General features: G+C 41.0%; 1 protein-coding gene across 9 annotated transcripts in view; it reads right to left on the bottom strand.

The window, feature by feature from the left end:
• The window catches only part of PALM2AKAP2 (PALM2 and AKAP2 fusion), a 311,697-nt gene that overhangs the window by 113,691 nt on the left and 181,690 nt on the right, over positions 1 to 16,316 (bottom strand). For all 9 annotated transcript variants that reach the window (XM_054689096.1, XM_054689098.1, XM_037491598.2 and 6 more), the window contains one exon: positions 8,498 to 8,583. In XM_054689096.1, coding sequence (XP_054545071.1) covers positions 8,498 to 8,583 — 86 coding nt within the window. The remainder of the gene's footprint in view (positions 1 to 8,497; positions 8,584 to 16,316) is intronic.

The following is a 16,316-nucleotide window of genomic DNA, read 5'->3' as shown; positions in this document are numbered from 1 at the left end:
GTCCTTGCAAATGGACCCTGTCTCAAAGTTAGTTGGATTGGGGTAGGTCATTCACAAGAAGACAGGTTTATCTGCCATTGGGCTCTGACATACATAGACAGCAACAAGAGACTATTTCTAGAGCTTTATCATCATTTGTCTCTCCCGCTGTTGGAACGTTCAAAATGTGCATAAAGGAAACAGAGTGGTGTGTTCAGGAAATATTTGTGAACATCTCAGACCTCTTGCTGGGAATATCCAGGCCAGTGTCATCTATTTTAAGAGGTGACCACTGAGCAAGAGAGAGATTTCCTAAGCAATAGAGTTGGTAAAGTACAAGAATATTTCATCAACACTTTAAAAATTGGGATGATGAAACTATCTGCAGAAAATGAAATCAGGTCAACACTGAGGGCCCAGCTAAAATGAAAATCCTAGACCATGCTACAGAAAAATCATAATATGCTCAGACTGAAGGAGAGATTTTTTGAGTTCAAGACAAACAAACTGAAGCCCATTCCTTACTGGTGGCCTAGGGGTTAAGTCTCAGGGTTATCACTGCTATAGCCTGAATCAGTCCCTGCCAGGAAGCTGACCCACATATGGCACAGACTTTTCCTGTCTCACCCACTGCTTCCCTTAGTAGTGTGTTTCAGTAAATCCCCCTGGTTTCCTCCCTACTCTGTCTCTCAACCCAAGGGAATCTTGGTTTTACTTTGTAGAGAAATTAATGAGGTACAAATCTGGATAAGGGTCACATTTGGAAGCCTTAATTTCTAGGATAAAAGTATATCAGAAGACAGGCTATCCGTATATGTGATACTGCTGATAGGTGTCAGTATACTGTGTATACTGAAAATATATAGGACTGTTTTAAAGCCTACCATAATTTATTGCATTCCTAAAATGAATAAAGTCATAGTAAAACAACAAAAAATCCTAACCCTGCTAACAGTTCCAGACCACAACAATCAAATACACTAAGAACTTCCTTTTATCCGTTTTGCAATACCCCTCCCCAGAGGTAGAAAGTTAAAATATAGGACATACGGTTAAATTTGAATTTTAGGTAACCAATAAACAATTTCCTATATGAGTATATCCCATGAAATCTTTGGTACATACTAATACTAACAAATTCTTCATTTTTAATCTAAAATTCAAATGTAACTGGATGTGTAGTATTTCCTGTCCCATCCTTGTAGCTCTCCTGTTTTAGCTAACAGTAAAATGAACATGCATTCATCAATATGCATATAAAAAGGTTAAAAAAAAAGCCTTTCTACCTGGGTTCTAATGTTCACTTTGATGTGTTCCTTAACTTCACCTTGCCACAGTGGCCACATCTGTAAAATGGGACTAATAACAGTTCTCCTTTGTAGGGTCACATTGGAGATTATATGAGATGGTACATGTAGGGAACCAGCACAGCACTCAGGTCACAGGATATGCTCAGTCATATCAGCTACCTTTGCTGACAAAAGAACATGGTGAAGAAATAACATGACAAAGAAGACTGAGCCTTTTAATACATCAGGAATATTCCTTACCTAGACATAGATAATTGAGAGCTGTCAAAGCTTGTGACTTCATTTACTTGACAAATAAGGAGTAACACAGAGGAATAATAATAACTATCAACAATGTAGCAAATATAGTTGACAATAGAGCCTTTCACATGAATACTAAGGGACCTACTGGCCCCTGGTGGCCTAGGAGTTAAGTCTCAAGGTTATCACTGCTATGGCCTGAATCAGTACCTGCCAGGAAGCTGACCCACATATGGCACAGACTTTTCCTGTCTCACCCACTGCTCCCCTTAGTAGTGTACTTCAGTAAATCCCCCTGTTCTGCTCCCTGCTCTGTCTCTGGTGAATCCTCTCATCCCCTGCACTGCACCTCAGGCTTATACCCCAGTTTTTCTATGCAAAAAAAAAAAAAAAAAAAAAAAAAAAAAATTTCAGTGATTCTCAGAGAGGGGATATTGTGAAAATTTAGCCATATAAGAGCCATAAATCCTATCTTTACTGTCCCCTCTGTGATGCACTGTCCTTAAGTTTTAAGGAATAAAACAATATACAATGAAATATTTCCTTTGGCGTGAGGTAAATTCAGAGAAATCTTTTTGTGTGTATACAATGTAGAAAGGACTTTTGGTCCCAAATGTGTCTTTTTGTCCAGAGTCCCCATACAAAACAATCCTCAATGTCTCCATGAAATACAAAGGCCAAGCGGCTCAACACAGCTGGCAACAAAAGGCCCTCAGCAGAATGGCTTTTGAAAGCTAAGTCCAAAGAAAGCTGTAACCTGTGGCCTCTATTCACCACCGGAAGAGTCCAAATGCTTTTCCCCTTTTGTAACTGAGAACATCTGCCCTTCCAGGAGAACAATCTCTCTCCTGGCAGGCAGTAAGTTTTACATATAGAGAAGCAACATCCTTTTCTTAATGTGATTTTCCTATCTCCTTGATGATAGGAAACATGCCATTTTCAAAAGGTGTTATTACAGCCAGAATCTCCAACTTGCCTATATGGCACACATCTTGTTTCTCGTTTTAAGCACGAGTAAGAAATGTTGTATATACTGTTAAATTAATCAAACTAGCAGGCCATTAGGCTGTGGTAGCTTAAATGCCATGGCCTATATAAGGAAAACCAAATCTAAACCTATAAATTCCTCCAGCTTATGAAATCAAAAAGAGTCACTAACAGGACAATCAATCACAAACAGCCAATAACTTCCTTTCTTTGTTTCCACCTTTCTCTAGGAAAGTCTTTTCTTCATTCAAATCAAGTTTTACTCAAATTCTTAAAAATTTTAACAGGCCTCAATTTGTATTTTAAAAATGTAAATAAGTAGGGCCTCCCTGGTGGTGCAGTGGTTCAGCGCTGGGTAGCGAAGCTGCCCCCAACCTCTGCAGCTCTGGTTTGATCCCCGGCTGCTCCCGCGCCACCGGAGGAGGGTCCCACATGGCTCGCAGACCTCTCCTGCTGCCCACTGCTCCCCTCAGCAGTGTATTTCGTCGATCTGCCTGTTCTGTTCCCCTCTCTGGCTCTGGTGAATTCTCTGAACCTCCTGCACTTCTGACTGTACCCAGTGCTTGTATAAATAAATAAAATCTTTAAAAAAAATGTAAATAAGTACTAAGTTTCTTTCAGAGAAAAATTCCAGTTTACTAGAATTTTCTGTGCTCCTTTTTTTTTTTTTTTAAAGATTTATTTATACAAGAACAGGTACAGGCCAGATGTGCGGGAGGGTGAGAGGATTCACAGAGTGAATCCCCACAGAGAGGGGAACAGAGCAGACAGACTGACTGAAATACGCTGCTGAGGGGAGCAGCGGGTGAGACAGGAAAGGTCTGCTGCACCATGTGGGTATCTCCCCAGCCGGCTGGGATCAAACTGTGCTGCAGAGGCTGCGGACAGCTTCACAACACTGCACACAACTGCTTGCACCATCAGGGAGGCCCTTCTATATCCCTTTTTGCAAACACTTAGTTTTCAGTCTCTTTAAATAGAACAAGAGAGCAAATTGGTATATTTCATTAAAACGGCAGCTAAGTCACCATTTCTTTAACTTGGATTGATACAGTTTTGTGTAGGCACCAAATAAACAAAATTCAAGAAAAGACTGCAGAGCCAAACAGGTGTAATTTGTGGTTCCAGCAATTCACCCAGTTAAACAAAGCCAAGACACTTCCACTATGTTGGCAATGGGCACCTCACTCCCCAGAAGAAAGGAATCTCTGTGGCAGCAAACTCTTTAAAAATCTAGCATGTAACAGTTTCCTAGTAACTTTATTTTGAAACATTACTTTTAAATATGTAAAGTGACTGCCTTTCTAGCTTGCCTCTCCAAAGGACATTAACATATTAGTTTGAGATTTAGCCATCTTACTGGCATTTTTACTATTTTAGCCATCTTACTGGCATTTTTACAATTTCAAATAAAAGTATTTAAAATTCCTTTGGGTAGACAACTAGAGGGTATTACATATAAAATAAGACACTCAGAGTTTGCTTAGAGTTGGAGGGAAGACAGAATGAGGAATTCAATGATGAATAGAAGGGAAAAAAGAACTAGTTTTTAAAGATAACAGAGTTCCAGTTTGGGGTGATGAAGAAGTTCTGGGGGTCTTAGTAGGAATGATTACAGAGTAATATGAATGACATCATGTCAAAGAATGTGCACTTAAAAATGTTTGAAAGGGTAAATTTTATGTTATGTACATTTTAGGTGTAGCGTACATATAGTTTATCACAAAATATATAACACAAATAGGTTAGTGAAGATGATTAAATTAAAGCAAAAAGCTGTGGTGTGAAGGGAAAATAACCAGACAGAAAAGAGAGAAAGCAATAAAAATAAATGTAAAGAAGGAGATTAATGAGCCACTCCCCCCAACCCCCTCCCCCATCCCTGCAAGCAGCCAGGGCACAGGTAGGGGTGATGGCAGTGATCCAAAGGATGATGAGTGGCTGAATGGTTGAGAGTGGTTGAGAACCCTCTCCCATAGTCAAGAAGAGGGTCCCTTGCTTAAAAAACATTGAGCACCTGCAATGAGAAGATGCCAAGTGTGGTGGAACATTTACTAACAGAACCCACTCAATAAGCACATGAAAAGAAACTCAGCATCATTAGCCACCAGGGAAATGCAAGTTAAAACCACCATGAAAGGCTGCTTCAGGTCCACTAAGCTGGTTCCAATCAAAACAGATAATGGCCAGCATTGGCTAGGATATGGAAAAATTAGAACCCTCACCAATTGCTGACGGGGGCAGCCACTTTGGAAAACAATCTGATAGTTCTTCAACTAGTTTAACAGAGATTTATCATATAACCCAGCAAGTCCATTCTGGGGTGCACACCCAAAATGAGTGAAAATGCATGTCCCCAGAAGATATGCATACGAATATTTGTGGCATAATAAATTATAATAGTTCATAATAGTTTACAGTGGAAATAATCCATAAGCCCATGAACTTGTGAATGAACCAAAGCCAAGAACTGATACAGCCATGAGATGAATCCTACTCCTCATGAAATGAAACATCGATAGAGCCTGTACCATGGAAGAACCTCATCTCTATGCCAAGTGGAAAAAAGCTGCGTAAAAGCCACATGTTGGATGATTCCACCTATACAAAATGTCCAGAACAGGCAATTTAAAGACACAAAAGGTAGACTAGTGTTAGCTGGGGGTTGGGTTGGGGATGGAGGTTAACTATAATAGGGCACGAGGAAATCTTAGTAGAGTGAGGAAAACGTCATAAAGCTGGATTATGGTGATAGTAAACTTACTAAAAATAACTGAATTGCACACTTAAAATTATGAACTTGATGACATGTATATTATACACCTCGATAACATTGTGCAAAGGAAAAAAAAAAGAATGTTCAAGAAAATGAACTGTAATTTAGAGGCTCTAACAAGTAAAAGACAAATACAGCTCTGAGGACAGTGGCATCTGGGTGGGGAGCAGGGAGGGAGACATGGGAGAGAGACCCTGAGCTGAGAACCCAAGTATGAAGAAGGTCAGCGCTTCTAGCCTAAGTTTGGCAAAGATTGGTCTTCATTTGTTCATTCAAATATTTGTTCATCCAGTGGTGACAGTTGCACCTGAGTTAGCCTCTCGCTAGGTGCTGGGGTGCAGGCTCTTATGGAAATGATGTTGTACAGGGGAGCTTGGCTGGCATGTATGACCTGTATGGGTATTTATGTGATTGGCTAGGAAGGAGCAGTGCTAGGTTCTATGAGCTCATGTAACACACAAGGTCAGAAAGTGCTGTCTGTCTGAGGGAGTATTTGAACCAAAGACTGGGATATAAAGCAAAGCAAGCCAGGCTGGGTGGCAGAGGAAGGGAGAGGATGAAATTCAAGGAAGCTGTGAGCAGTCATGGAATTTTACAAAGCACATCACCTACAGGAGCGTGGGCTTGGTTCTAAGAACAATGGGGAGGGCAGGCGGGGCTTTGAGGAGAGGATAGACATGATCAGATTGGACTTTTCAGATGATCACTTCGGCGCAAAGAGACTGGGTGGAGAGGACAAGAATGGCACAGAGAGAGACATGGTGGCAGACAGGACTACAAATGATATCGTGGTTAGAGAGAGGCCATCAGGAACGCCAAGAGCAGCCTTCATCGTGTTCAAAGGAACGTAATCAAAAGGTTTTGAACAGGGAGGTCCCACATCCTGTCTCAGAGTAGCTGGGCAATGAGAGGCCTGGTGCAGGAGGGCTGATGGCCATTCCCAACCACCTTAATTGCCACACTAAGTTGCTGTCCCAAATAGATCACAAGAGACACCTGGAACACTTGTTAAAATGTTAATTCTCAGGGCCTCCATGGTGGTGCAGGGGTTAAAGACAGCGCTGTCAAGCTATTGCCAGCCACTGTAGCACTACTTCCATCCCCAGCTGGCCAGGGAGCAACCCACAAGACACAGCAGACCTCTCATGTCTCGCCTGCTGCTCCCCTCAGCAGTGTATTTCAGTAGATCTGCCTTTTCTGCTCCCCACTCTGTCTCTGGTGAATCCTCTCAGCCCCTGCACCTCTGGCCCGTACCCCAGCTCTTGTATACATAAATAAATCTTTTTAAAAAATGCTAATTCTCCAACCTGGACCTTCAACTTTTCAAAGCGTATGGTGTTCAATCCTCAGAGTTTGTTCAGTTTTTGTGAACTTAAAAGCCTGTTTTTATTTTTAAAAAAATTCCCAGGTACTCAATAAAAGAGAAGAGAAAGGTTGAGAATCACACTTAAGCTGGATAGAGCCAAATAAAACTTGAGTTGAGATCTGGTACCAATGAACAGACTGGTGAAGTTGCAGCCTTAACAATGCAATGGCCCCTGGACAAGACCTGCTTCTAATAGAGTGTGCTTTTTGCTCTTATTTAGCAAACTCCAATGTTTCTGATTACTTAAGTGTCTGTGCAGTATGCTAGTGACACAACTCAGATATGAATTCTTTTGATTTTTAATGCTGGAAAATAGAACTTTTCCCCTTTTTATTGAAGTAACACGATGTAAGTTTCAGGTTCTCATTGTTGAGAATCAGCATGTGTATATCCTGTATGAAGATCACAGCTAAAAGCCCAAAATCTATTCTTCACCAGACCACTGTCCCCTTTTCCCTGATTTACCCTCACCCTTTCTTCCTTTCCTTCTGGTAACCACTAATTAGCTTAGAGTCCAAAAGTTTATTTTTGTTTTATTTAGTTCATATGTTTGTTTTCATAAGCCAGACGAAGACAAACACCATATGGTTTCACTCATGTGGTATATACAGAATTTAATTCTTAAAGTGAAGATAGATTCCAAAATAGAAAATTTAAATCCATCAAATTTTACTATCAACATTCATTTCTCTCTATCCAACATGGTGATAGATTTCTGTCTTTGCAATAATAACCAGTGAAACACCAATATACAGCACTGTAATTTATATTTTCGTCTTCCAAATTCTGCTAAACATAATAATAAAGTAATGAATTTTCAACACTGGATAATTATTATTTAGATTGGTTGATTTTTTTCCTTTTTTTTAACTAATCAGGTTACTATCCCACCTTTTTTTTAATTCCACTGTGGTATTTTTGTTTGCTTTCTCTGACGTTTTTAACATAAGTGATGTAAGTTCAGCCTTCCCACAACAAAGGGAAGCTTGAATACATTTATATTTTATAGTTTTTCATTCAACCCTAGGAATAAATCCAGGAATGAAATATCTCAAGTTATATTGCAATTAAAAATGAGGCACTTTACTTTCTGTTTTCAAAGAAAAACCCGTAAGTGGTATATATTTAAATTCTCATTATTTGAGCAAAAATATTTAAGAGCCCTCCTACTCCCAGTCTTTGTTAACTGAAGTGTAAACAGAATTCCAAGAGAGAAAGACTGTTCCTTAGTGTCTAATCCAGTAATAAAAGGGGAGGTGGTTGGGGCTCTGATAACTTATACTACAGATTCCTTAATCTAGATGATGATGATTATAAATTCAAGCATTTAATTTGAACAGTGATAATTAGCTTGATTTCCAGATGACTCATTTTGTAAAGCTTTGGCCATGAGTGTTCCAGCTGGCGTGGGCCATGTGCTGCCTTCCCACTGACATCAGTGGAAATCTTGAGTCAAGATCAAAGCTCTTTCTGCCTCTCTGACCTTTCTCCACAATGCACAGTGGGGCTCAATTTCATAATTCAGAAATTTCAGATTTGCTTTACTGTCCCTCTGGGGTCACCACTTACCCACTTACTGACACCCTGTGGGTAGATATTCCCTGAGGACCCTACCTCAGGCTCATTGGAAACCACCCATCTTGTATTCTAATTCTCAGGTGGTTTCCTATTCCAGATCCTGAATTTCAGGAAACCTTATTCCCGCTGGCTCACTAGGGATTCAGGGAATAGAGTGAATCCAGCAGGGTGGAAGACAGTACTCATTTTGTCCCTAGAGCATGGGCTCACTTTACTCTAAAGATGCACTTTGAGAATCAAAATAGAGGAAGGATCTCTTACCTGGATAGTCATGTCTGCGTTGGATGTTTCTAAGACCCCTAAGGCTGTCTCTTCTCCCTTTAGCAGCAAACTCTCCCATCCAACTCCTGAAAGAAAAAAAGCAACATTTGAACAAAGCGCATTTGAACAAGTGCGTTCAGCTGACATGGATGGAGAACTGTCATTTCACAGATTCTAGTCCCACATGACTTGTAAAGGAAACTGATGATCCACAGCCCCTGCCTGCTTGGCAGATACCACTGGAAAGCTTCCTTTCAGAAGTCGCTTGGCACCCTCCTTGTTTCTACCTAATTTCCAACTTTGGAGTCCACTGTCTAAATCCTGTATTTTCTAGACAGTTCTAGGTGCGGGTCCAGTGTGGAGAAGAAGTGGACTGAACTCCTCCAGAATCTAGGCTTCTAATTGAGGTTTTATTTGGGCCTTAAATGAATCCCAGAACATAGAAACATACTTCTGAATCTCATTCAACATCCCATCAAAACAACTCTAGATCACTCTCCACCCTAGGTTCTACATCCCTGCCTAAACTAACTCAGAGTTGACACTCTCTTTTGAAATCTATATATGCTTTCTCTCCCAGTCTTTTTAAAAATTATTTATTTTTTATTTATATCTTTTACCTCATTGTATATTCCTCGTAAAATTCCCACCACCAGTTCACCAGTGAACCATCACCATAGTCCCTTGTGCTCTTCCCTCCCCTGTTTTGAGCCCTTTTCCTCCCAGTCTTGATAAATAGTAGTGGTCCTTTTTTTTCCCCCTTTTTCTTTTTTTAAAAGATTTATTTATTGGGCCTCCCCAGTGGCGCAGTGGTTGAGCGCTGGGTTGCGAGGCTGCCCACGGCCTCTGCAGCGCCGGTTTGATCCCTGGCCGCGGCGAGGGTCCCACATGGCGCACAGACCTCTCCTGCCGCCCGCAGCTCCCCTCAGCAGTGTGCTTCGGTCCTTCTGCCTGCTCTGCTCCCCGCTCTGGCTCTGGTGAATTCTCTCACCCTTCCGCGCTTCTGACTGTACCCAGTGCTTGTATAAATCAATAAATAAATCTTAAAAAAGAAAAGATTTATTTATTAATGTATACAAGAACCGGGGTACAGGCCAGATGTGTGGGAGGGTGAGAGGATCCACCAGAGACAGACTGGGGAGCAGAACAGGCAGCCCAACTGAAATACACTGCTGAGGGGAGCGGAGGGCAAGCCAGGAATGGCCTGCTGCACCATGTGGGTTGCTCCCTGGCCGAGGAACGAACTTGTGCTGCAGTGGCTGCAGATAGCTTCATAGTTTGCGTCTTAACCCCTTGTGCCACCAGGGAGGCCCTCCTTTTTTTTTTTCCTTAAGCTGTCAGATGACCTCCGAGAATGGACAAAGGGCAAATCATAAGGTCACTTTCTCCAACTTCCAAAATGAAATCAGGGACTGGTATTTTGAAGTACCCATGAACACAATATAGTAAGGCTACATGAATTCAGATGGTACTGATATTATGTGTGTGAATGAAGGTAGAATAATCTATATTAACAAAATGTTAATGTATGTACAATAGTACATATTAAAAAAACAGATTATTACAGATAAAATAATCTATTTATTTATTTATTTTTAAAAGATTTATTTGTTTATACAAGCACTGGGTACAGTCAGAAGCGCGGGAGGGTGAGAGAATTCACCAGAGCCAGAGCGGGCAGCAGAATAGGCAGAAGGTCCGAAGTACACTGCTGAGGGGAGCAGCGGGCGGCAGGAGAGGTCCCATGTGGGACCCTCCTCCGGTGGCCGGGGAGCAGCCGGGGATCAAACCGGCGTTGCAGAGGCTCGGGCAGCTTCGCAATCCAGCGCTCAACCACTGCGCCACCGGGGAGGTCCTAAAATAATCTCTTTAAAAGCTAAAAACAGTAAGATTTCTTGGGGCTTATTTAACAGGCAGATGCAAATTTATAATTGGTATAATTATTTGTTTGAAGATGAGTGCCCATAAGCTAAATTATTAAAAATATTGCCTTCTTAAATAGGCTGAAATTGTAAATTTTTGCTTACATTACTGATTTCCTCAAATAATTTTCCCTTGGGATAACTCAAGGACAATATTCATTCTAGATCTGTGTGAATAACCCAAATTTCAAAATTTCATCTGTCTAACATTATGTTAAAACAGGATTGGTACATTTTTTCCGTTTGCCACATAGTAAATATTTTAGGTTTTGCAATCATGCCATTTCTATTGCAACTTCTTAAGACGCTATTGTAGAGTGAAAGCAGCCACAGACGGCATGGAAACAGATAGGCAGAGCTGGGTACCAATAAAACTTTACAGAGACATACTTTACCAGCCTCTGTGCTAAATCAGAAAACCAGAAACAGGCACAGGAAAAAATTCAATATTCCAGCATTTTTGTAAGGATAAACATATGGTGAAACAAAAACAATTGCTTGCAATTACATGGCACTTTAAATAAGCTAATATGAGATTAGTTAAAATTTTAATATATTAGCATGGCTTATATTACCCATTTTAATATTGTGAATCCTTCAAAGCCTCATTTTGCAGGATATATGCACAAAGGAACACTCAAGATCTATGGGTTACAATTTATTGCAAGGTGCAAATAATTCTCATTAAGTTGTATAAATTGGGTCAGCTTAGTGACTTGCCCTATAATTGCCTCACAAGAAACTGCTCAAGGAAATGTAAGCTTTGTCTTTAATGCTTTTCTGGGAGAAAAGTCTGCTCCTGCAGGAATGGATTATTTGTCTGACAGGCCTTGCATTTAACGAATAGCCCTTCCTGGTTTAAGTGATCACTGGTGCCTGATGGATCTGGCTGGAAGAGAAGCACAGGTATTGGGCATGGCAGTCACTCCTGTGATATTTAGTTTATGGAAGAGTTTGAATTATCATTCAGCAAATATTCATTCTCCTCTTTAGCTCTGAGAGAAATTTCTTCTGTATTACATTGATATTTGCTTTGACCAACAGGATGTGAATGGAGGTGATGCAGTCAAAGGTTTGAAATGGGCTTGTGAGGTGGAGCTTGCCTTTCTCAACTTCTGCTTCAACACAAAAAAGACATGACCCACTTGGCCCGCAAAGGAATGAGCGAGCAGACCTGGATCTAATCTGCACTTTGGAGCAGATCTACAAGGATCGCTAAGCCAAGTTTAGAGCAGCTAACTCTCAGTTCAACTGCAGATGTATGACAATAAAAGGTAGTGAGTTTTGGGACAATTTATCAGGTAGCATTATTGTAATAATAGCAAACAGATACAATCAATAACCAAAATTATAGATGAAAATATTTTTGGATAGAATACTTTTTTGTTTGATTTTAGTTTTTTTTTTTTGTTTTTCTTTTTAAAGTTCTTTTTTGGATAAAAAATACATATAATTATATTTTATATAATTATATATAATATATAATATTTTATATAATAATATATATAATATATAATATAATTTTCTGTTTGTTGCATTAAAATTTCACACATACATTATTCCACTTTGGGAAAGATCTTTGTTTTGTAACCATTTCTTTTGCCAGCAATACTATATTAAAGGGTATACGGCCATAAGAAAAAGATATGAGACACCATATGTGTACATGTGTACATGTGAGACACCATATATGTACATGTGTGCATATGTGTGTGTGTGTATAATATACACCTGCTCTGAAAATTTTGGCCTGCCATCAAGAAACACTTCAAATTAGAGAGCCTATCATTTCATGGCACGAGAGAAAACAGACATAACACTTTAATTTAAAAATGTTATTAATGCTAATAATAAATTGTTAGGACAGAAAAATGTTACTATACAAGCTAGAGGTGAAATTCCTTCCAGAGAAAATTGTGTTTTGCAGAACAAAGCAACTTTATGGACCACTGGGGTATGAAAAGGTGGGTCCCACCTAATGGAGAGAGAAAAAGGGAAAAATCCATTTGGAAGGAAAGAAATTGGAAGAAGCTAGAACAAGAATTTGCAGAAAGAAATTCCCAGGGGGCAATAAAAAGGCCTATTGAAAAGAGTTGCGTTTAAAAATCAATTTTAAATTGTTTTCCATGCTGTCTGGATGTAATTCTCCTCTCACTATCACACCCCAGGAGAGATCTATTCTACCCAAGAGTCTTGTGTTGCTGTTGTTTGGTGGCAAGTGAATGAGGTCCCACATTTGAACCTCAAGGTAGAGAGAGCAGAGTGGTCAGGTGCCCATGGGAGGTCCCTGCAAAGGTGGTCCTGAAGAGGACATGATGAGAAGAATCATGGAGAGGCTACGAGATCCACATGCTAGATAGGATAGGCTACTGGTCAGTTCTATTTGTCAACAGGAGACCCTTTCATTCTGAGGGTGTACATATGCTTATACGTGCCTTGAGATGACCCTTCTCTATAGGAGGCTGCTCATACATGTAAGAATGCCATTTCCATTTCTAAAACGATTTCTGCTGCCCGACACTTAAATGCACTATACTGCAAGTGGACAAGGGGAGGGCTTAGAATGCTGGTTTGAGATTCCTTCAGTTCTAGGATTTTATCAATAACTTTCAATCTGCTTTCATGTCTGAGTTCCTGAGATGAATTTCTGCACAGCTAAAATCCAAAATTCATAACTATAATGCAAACATTTAAATAACTCAGTGTATAATTATAAAAGATAAAATTTGTCAGTTTGATCTATTTATGGGAAGGCAGTAGCGTTACCCAGAACCCCTGGCATCATCATGTGTTACCAGATGAAAGTAGCATAAGAAGGAAAAGTGGACATATGTCCTTATTTACAAGACAGGGGTCCTTTGTCCTAGCTTATGTGATAGATTTTAAATAGATCATTGGACAGAGTGGATGGCAGAGGTGGTCATTAGTGCTGCTCACTAAACATTTCCAGCTCTTTCCTCTTGCAGACATGTAACCAACCAGATCTTACTTCCTGGCCTCCTTAGAGGTCGTGAGGTCATGTGACTAGTTCTGTCTAGAATCCCTCTCTCCTTTCCCCACCCCAGAACTCTTCTCCTCTACAATGTGGATGGCAATGTTCTAGATAGTGGCAATTCTGTAACCTGAGTCCCAGCACGAGGATAACACAGATCAGAGATACAGCTAATGTTGGATGAATGAAAACAAAACCTTTATTGTCTTAAGCCATGGAATTGGGGACTGTTTATTATAGCAGCAAAACCTAACCAGCCTTAGGAGAGACTTTCAACTTTGCTTTCCCCATCAATCTCTAGTTCCCATTAGAGAGACTTCTTTAGATAAATCTGTGTTCTAGCCTCTGAATCAGTTGTGCCATTTAAATTGTGTCTCCTCTATCAGATTACACTGGTCCATACTTTGTAATTCTTTGTGGCCATTCTTTGTTCCTTCTGTGCCCTGTGTTTACTGCATAGCTTAGTAGCATCACATGAAATCTTTAGGTTCTAAGGTTAAAAGGTGTATACCTGCATAATCAAAACTGCCCTTGAAAAGTCCTTAAATCTCTCATAAAGTACAATATAGTACTGTCATTCACGAAGCCAAAGGAGCCACTTTTTGTTCCAGCCTTGGAACAGACCATTTTTTCTAAGTACCAGATGATGCTGTTGACTTGTACTAAGGATTATGTACAAAAATTACACTTCTGAGTTGATTCACTCTAGATGTTGAAGAAATAAGCAGACTAATTGGTTCTGGCCTCCAGAGCAAGTCTGGTAGCCTTCATAGAAAACACATGGAGAAGTAGTTCACCAGACATAAGATGCCTGGTGGTGAGGGGGGTGTGGGACAAGGGACCCTGAGCACTTTGATAAAAGGGCCGTCCGTTCACCAGCCCCCAGTCGAGGCCCACCTCACTCCTCAGTCAGCACAGGGAGATACTTGTGGCTCAATAAATATTTCCCCAACCAAACTGGAGTTGAAGGGGTGTGGAGGGTTTATATGCTACTTTCTTATCAAGTTAGAAGTCCCTTCTACAATGTCCTCTGAGGAGTCCTCCCATGACATTTTCCTGGTCGTGGTCATGCCCTCACCACCGACTAGGTCACTGGTCAAGTTGACTAGGAAGCTGGAAAAGATTGTCCTAGGAAGAGATGGGTCACAACCAGTTTGGGGGAAAAAGACTCCAGAAAATGGTTTAAGAAGAGAAGCTAGGACAAGAGGAGGTAAGCTTGGTTTAAGGAGAGGAGAGCAGGCATGAAGGATGAGCTCCAGTTGTTATGAGTGTAATTTTTGTTTGCTGGGACTTTGGTGGGGCATTCACAGATACATGGAACCTTCTTTCTATCCAAGCTATTCTCTTCTCATCACACGTTTGACTCTACCCTCATCAGCCCACTGACCTAGACACAACTGCGAGGAAGTCCAGAGACAGCCTTTCATGTCTCAGTGAGAGAACTGAGGACCTGAGGTGGGAAAAATGCACCAAGATCTCACAGAAAGAAGTTGCTAAGTTGGGGCTGAAAGAGGCCAGGTTTCCTAGACCAGGATTCTTCCAGGACACAAGTTATATCAACCTCATTTTATGGACAAAAGATAGAGACCTGCTGATGACAATGAAAATAGGGTAAGGCCTATGCCCCACAGCATCTTAGCTCTCTTCTTCACCCAGGTTTCTTGGAATTGAGACTGGGCCAGATAGTTCTCAGCCTTTTAATTGTCCTTGGCTCTCTGTGGGTTTTAGAAATCTCACTTTGTTCTTGGAGGAGTTCTCAACAGGGTGGTCATTAAAACTTAGCGGAACTTCAGAACAATGATTTGCCTTTAAATATTTTGCTTTGGGAAACCCCACCCAAGGATAAGCTGATGGGGCCTGCTTCCTCTGGATGGGAGGCCGCACCCTGGGGTTTGGAGGAGTAGGGCAGGATGTAACCCCACCCCATCCCACCCCACTCCAGGTGGTGGCTCCTCCTCGCCCTGGCATCCCAACTTTCTCTTCCTTGTAAGAGAGGCGAGGGCCAGGCCCGGAGATTTCTAGAAGCAACGGTGGTCCAGCATTTCCCCTCCACGCCTCACCCTGAGGAGAGCTCACTGGGAAAGGGAAAGGTCCACCTTTTGATCAAGTTATTTTCTTCAAACTCACCAGGTCACTGGACTTGCACCTCCACCTGTACCTGCCTAAGTGAGAGAAATCTCTGGTGCCTCTGAGGGGTAGATGTTCAGGGAGTATAAAGATGTACAGGGAAAACCTAATCATCTTACCAGGTGTGCCTTTGCCTTCTCAATGCCATTGCTCTCTCCACAAATATGGCCACAAAAATGTCAGTCTTGACAGCTAATCTGTACTGAGGACACATTAGGGGCCAAGACTCTGACTTTATGTGCATCATCTCGTTCAGTCCTATCCAATGCGGATAGGTGAGGCAGATACAATATCATTCTCTCTTTACAGGTAAGAAAACTGAGGCTTAAGGAACACAAAATAACTGTATCAGTAAGAGAGGGAACCCATGTTTAATCCAAGTACTCTGATGTCAGAGGCTATTTGCTAATCAGTACATCTCACTATTACACCAGAGACAGGGGAACAGGAAGGTTGAGGACATATTAAAAAAAAGAAGAGTCAAGATGTTGCTGTTCAAGACTCCTGAGCTTACACTGTACAGATCAAATCAAGGTTCTAAGGCTGGATCCCCAGGGAGACATAAAGGACTGGCTGGTCCTGAGTCTAATCTAACACAATTCAGCAAACAATTATTAGGGGTTTAGAGGGCCTTTCTGTGGCAAATAGGATCAGGCAGTTCTCCTTTCTTGCTGGAAGAACTCTAAGACATGGTCCTGTGGGATTCTGGAACAACCTAGTTCTGCAGAGGGTGATCTAAACTGCCGAACTATTGAAAGATGGAGAGAATTAAGCCTCT

The sequence above is a fragment of the Talpa occidentalis genome, unplaced genomic scaffold (genome assembly GCF_014898055.3).
Source record: "Talpa occidentalis isolate TD23 unplaced genomic scaffold, MPIMG_talOcc4v2.1 talOcc4.7, whole genome shotgun sequence".
Lineage (NCBI taxonomy): Eukaryota > Metazoa > Chordata > Mammalia > Eulipotyphla > Talpidae > Talpa > Talpa occidentalis.
Note: the sequence above shows the minus strand (reverse complement) of the source record. Positions and strands in the feature narration are given on the sequence as shown.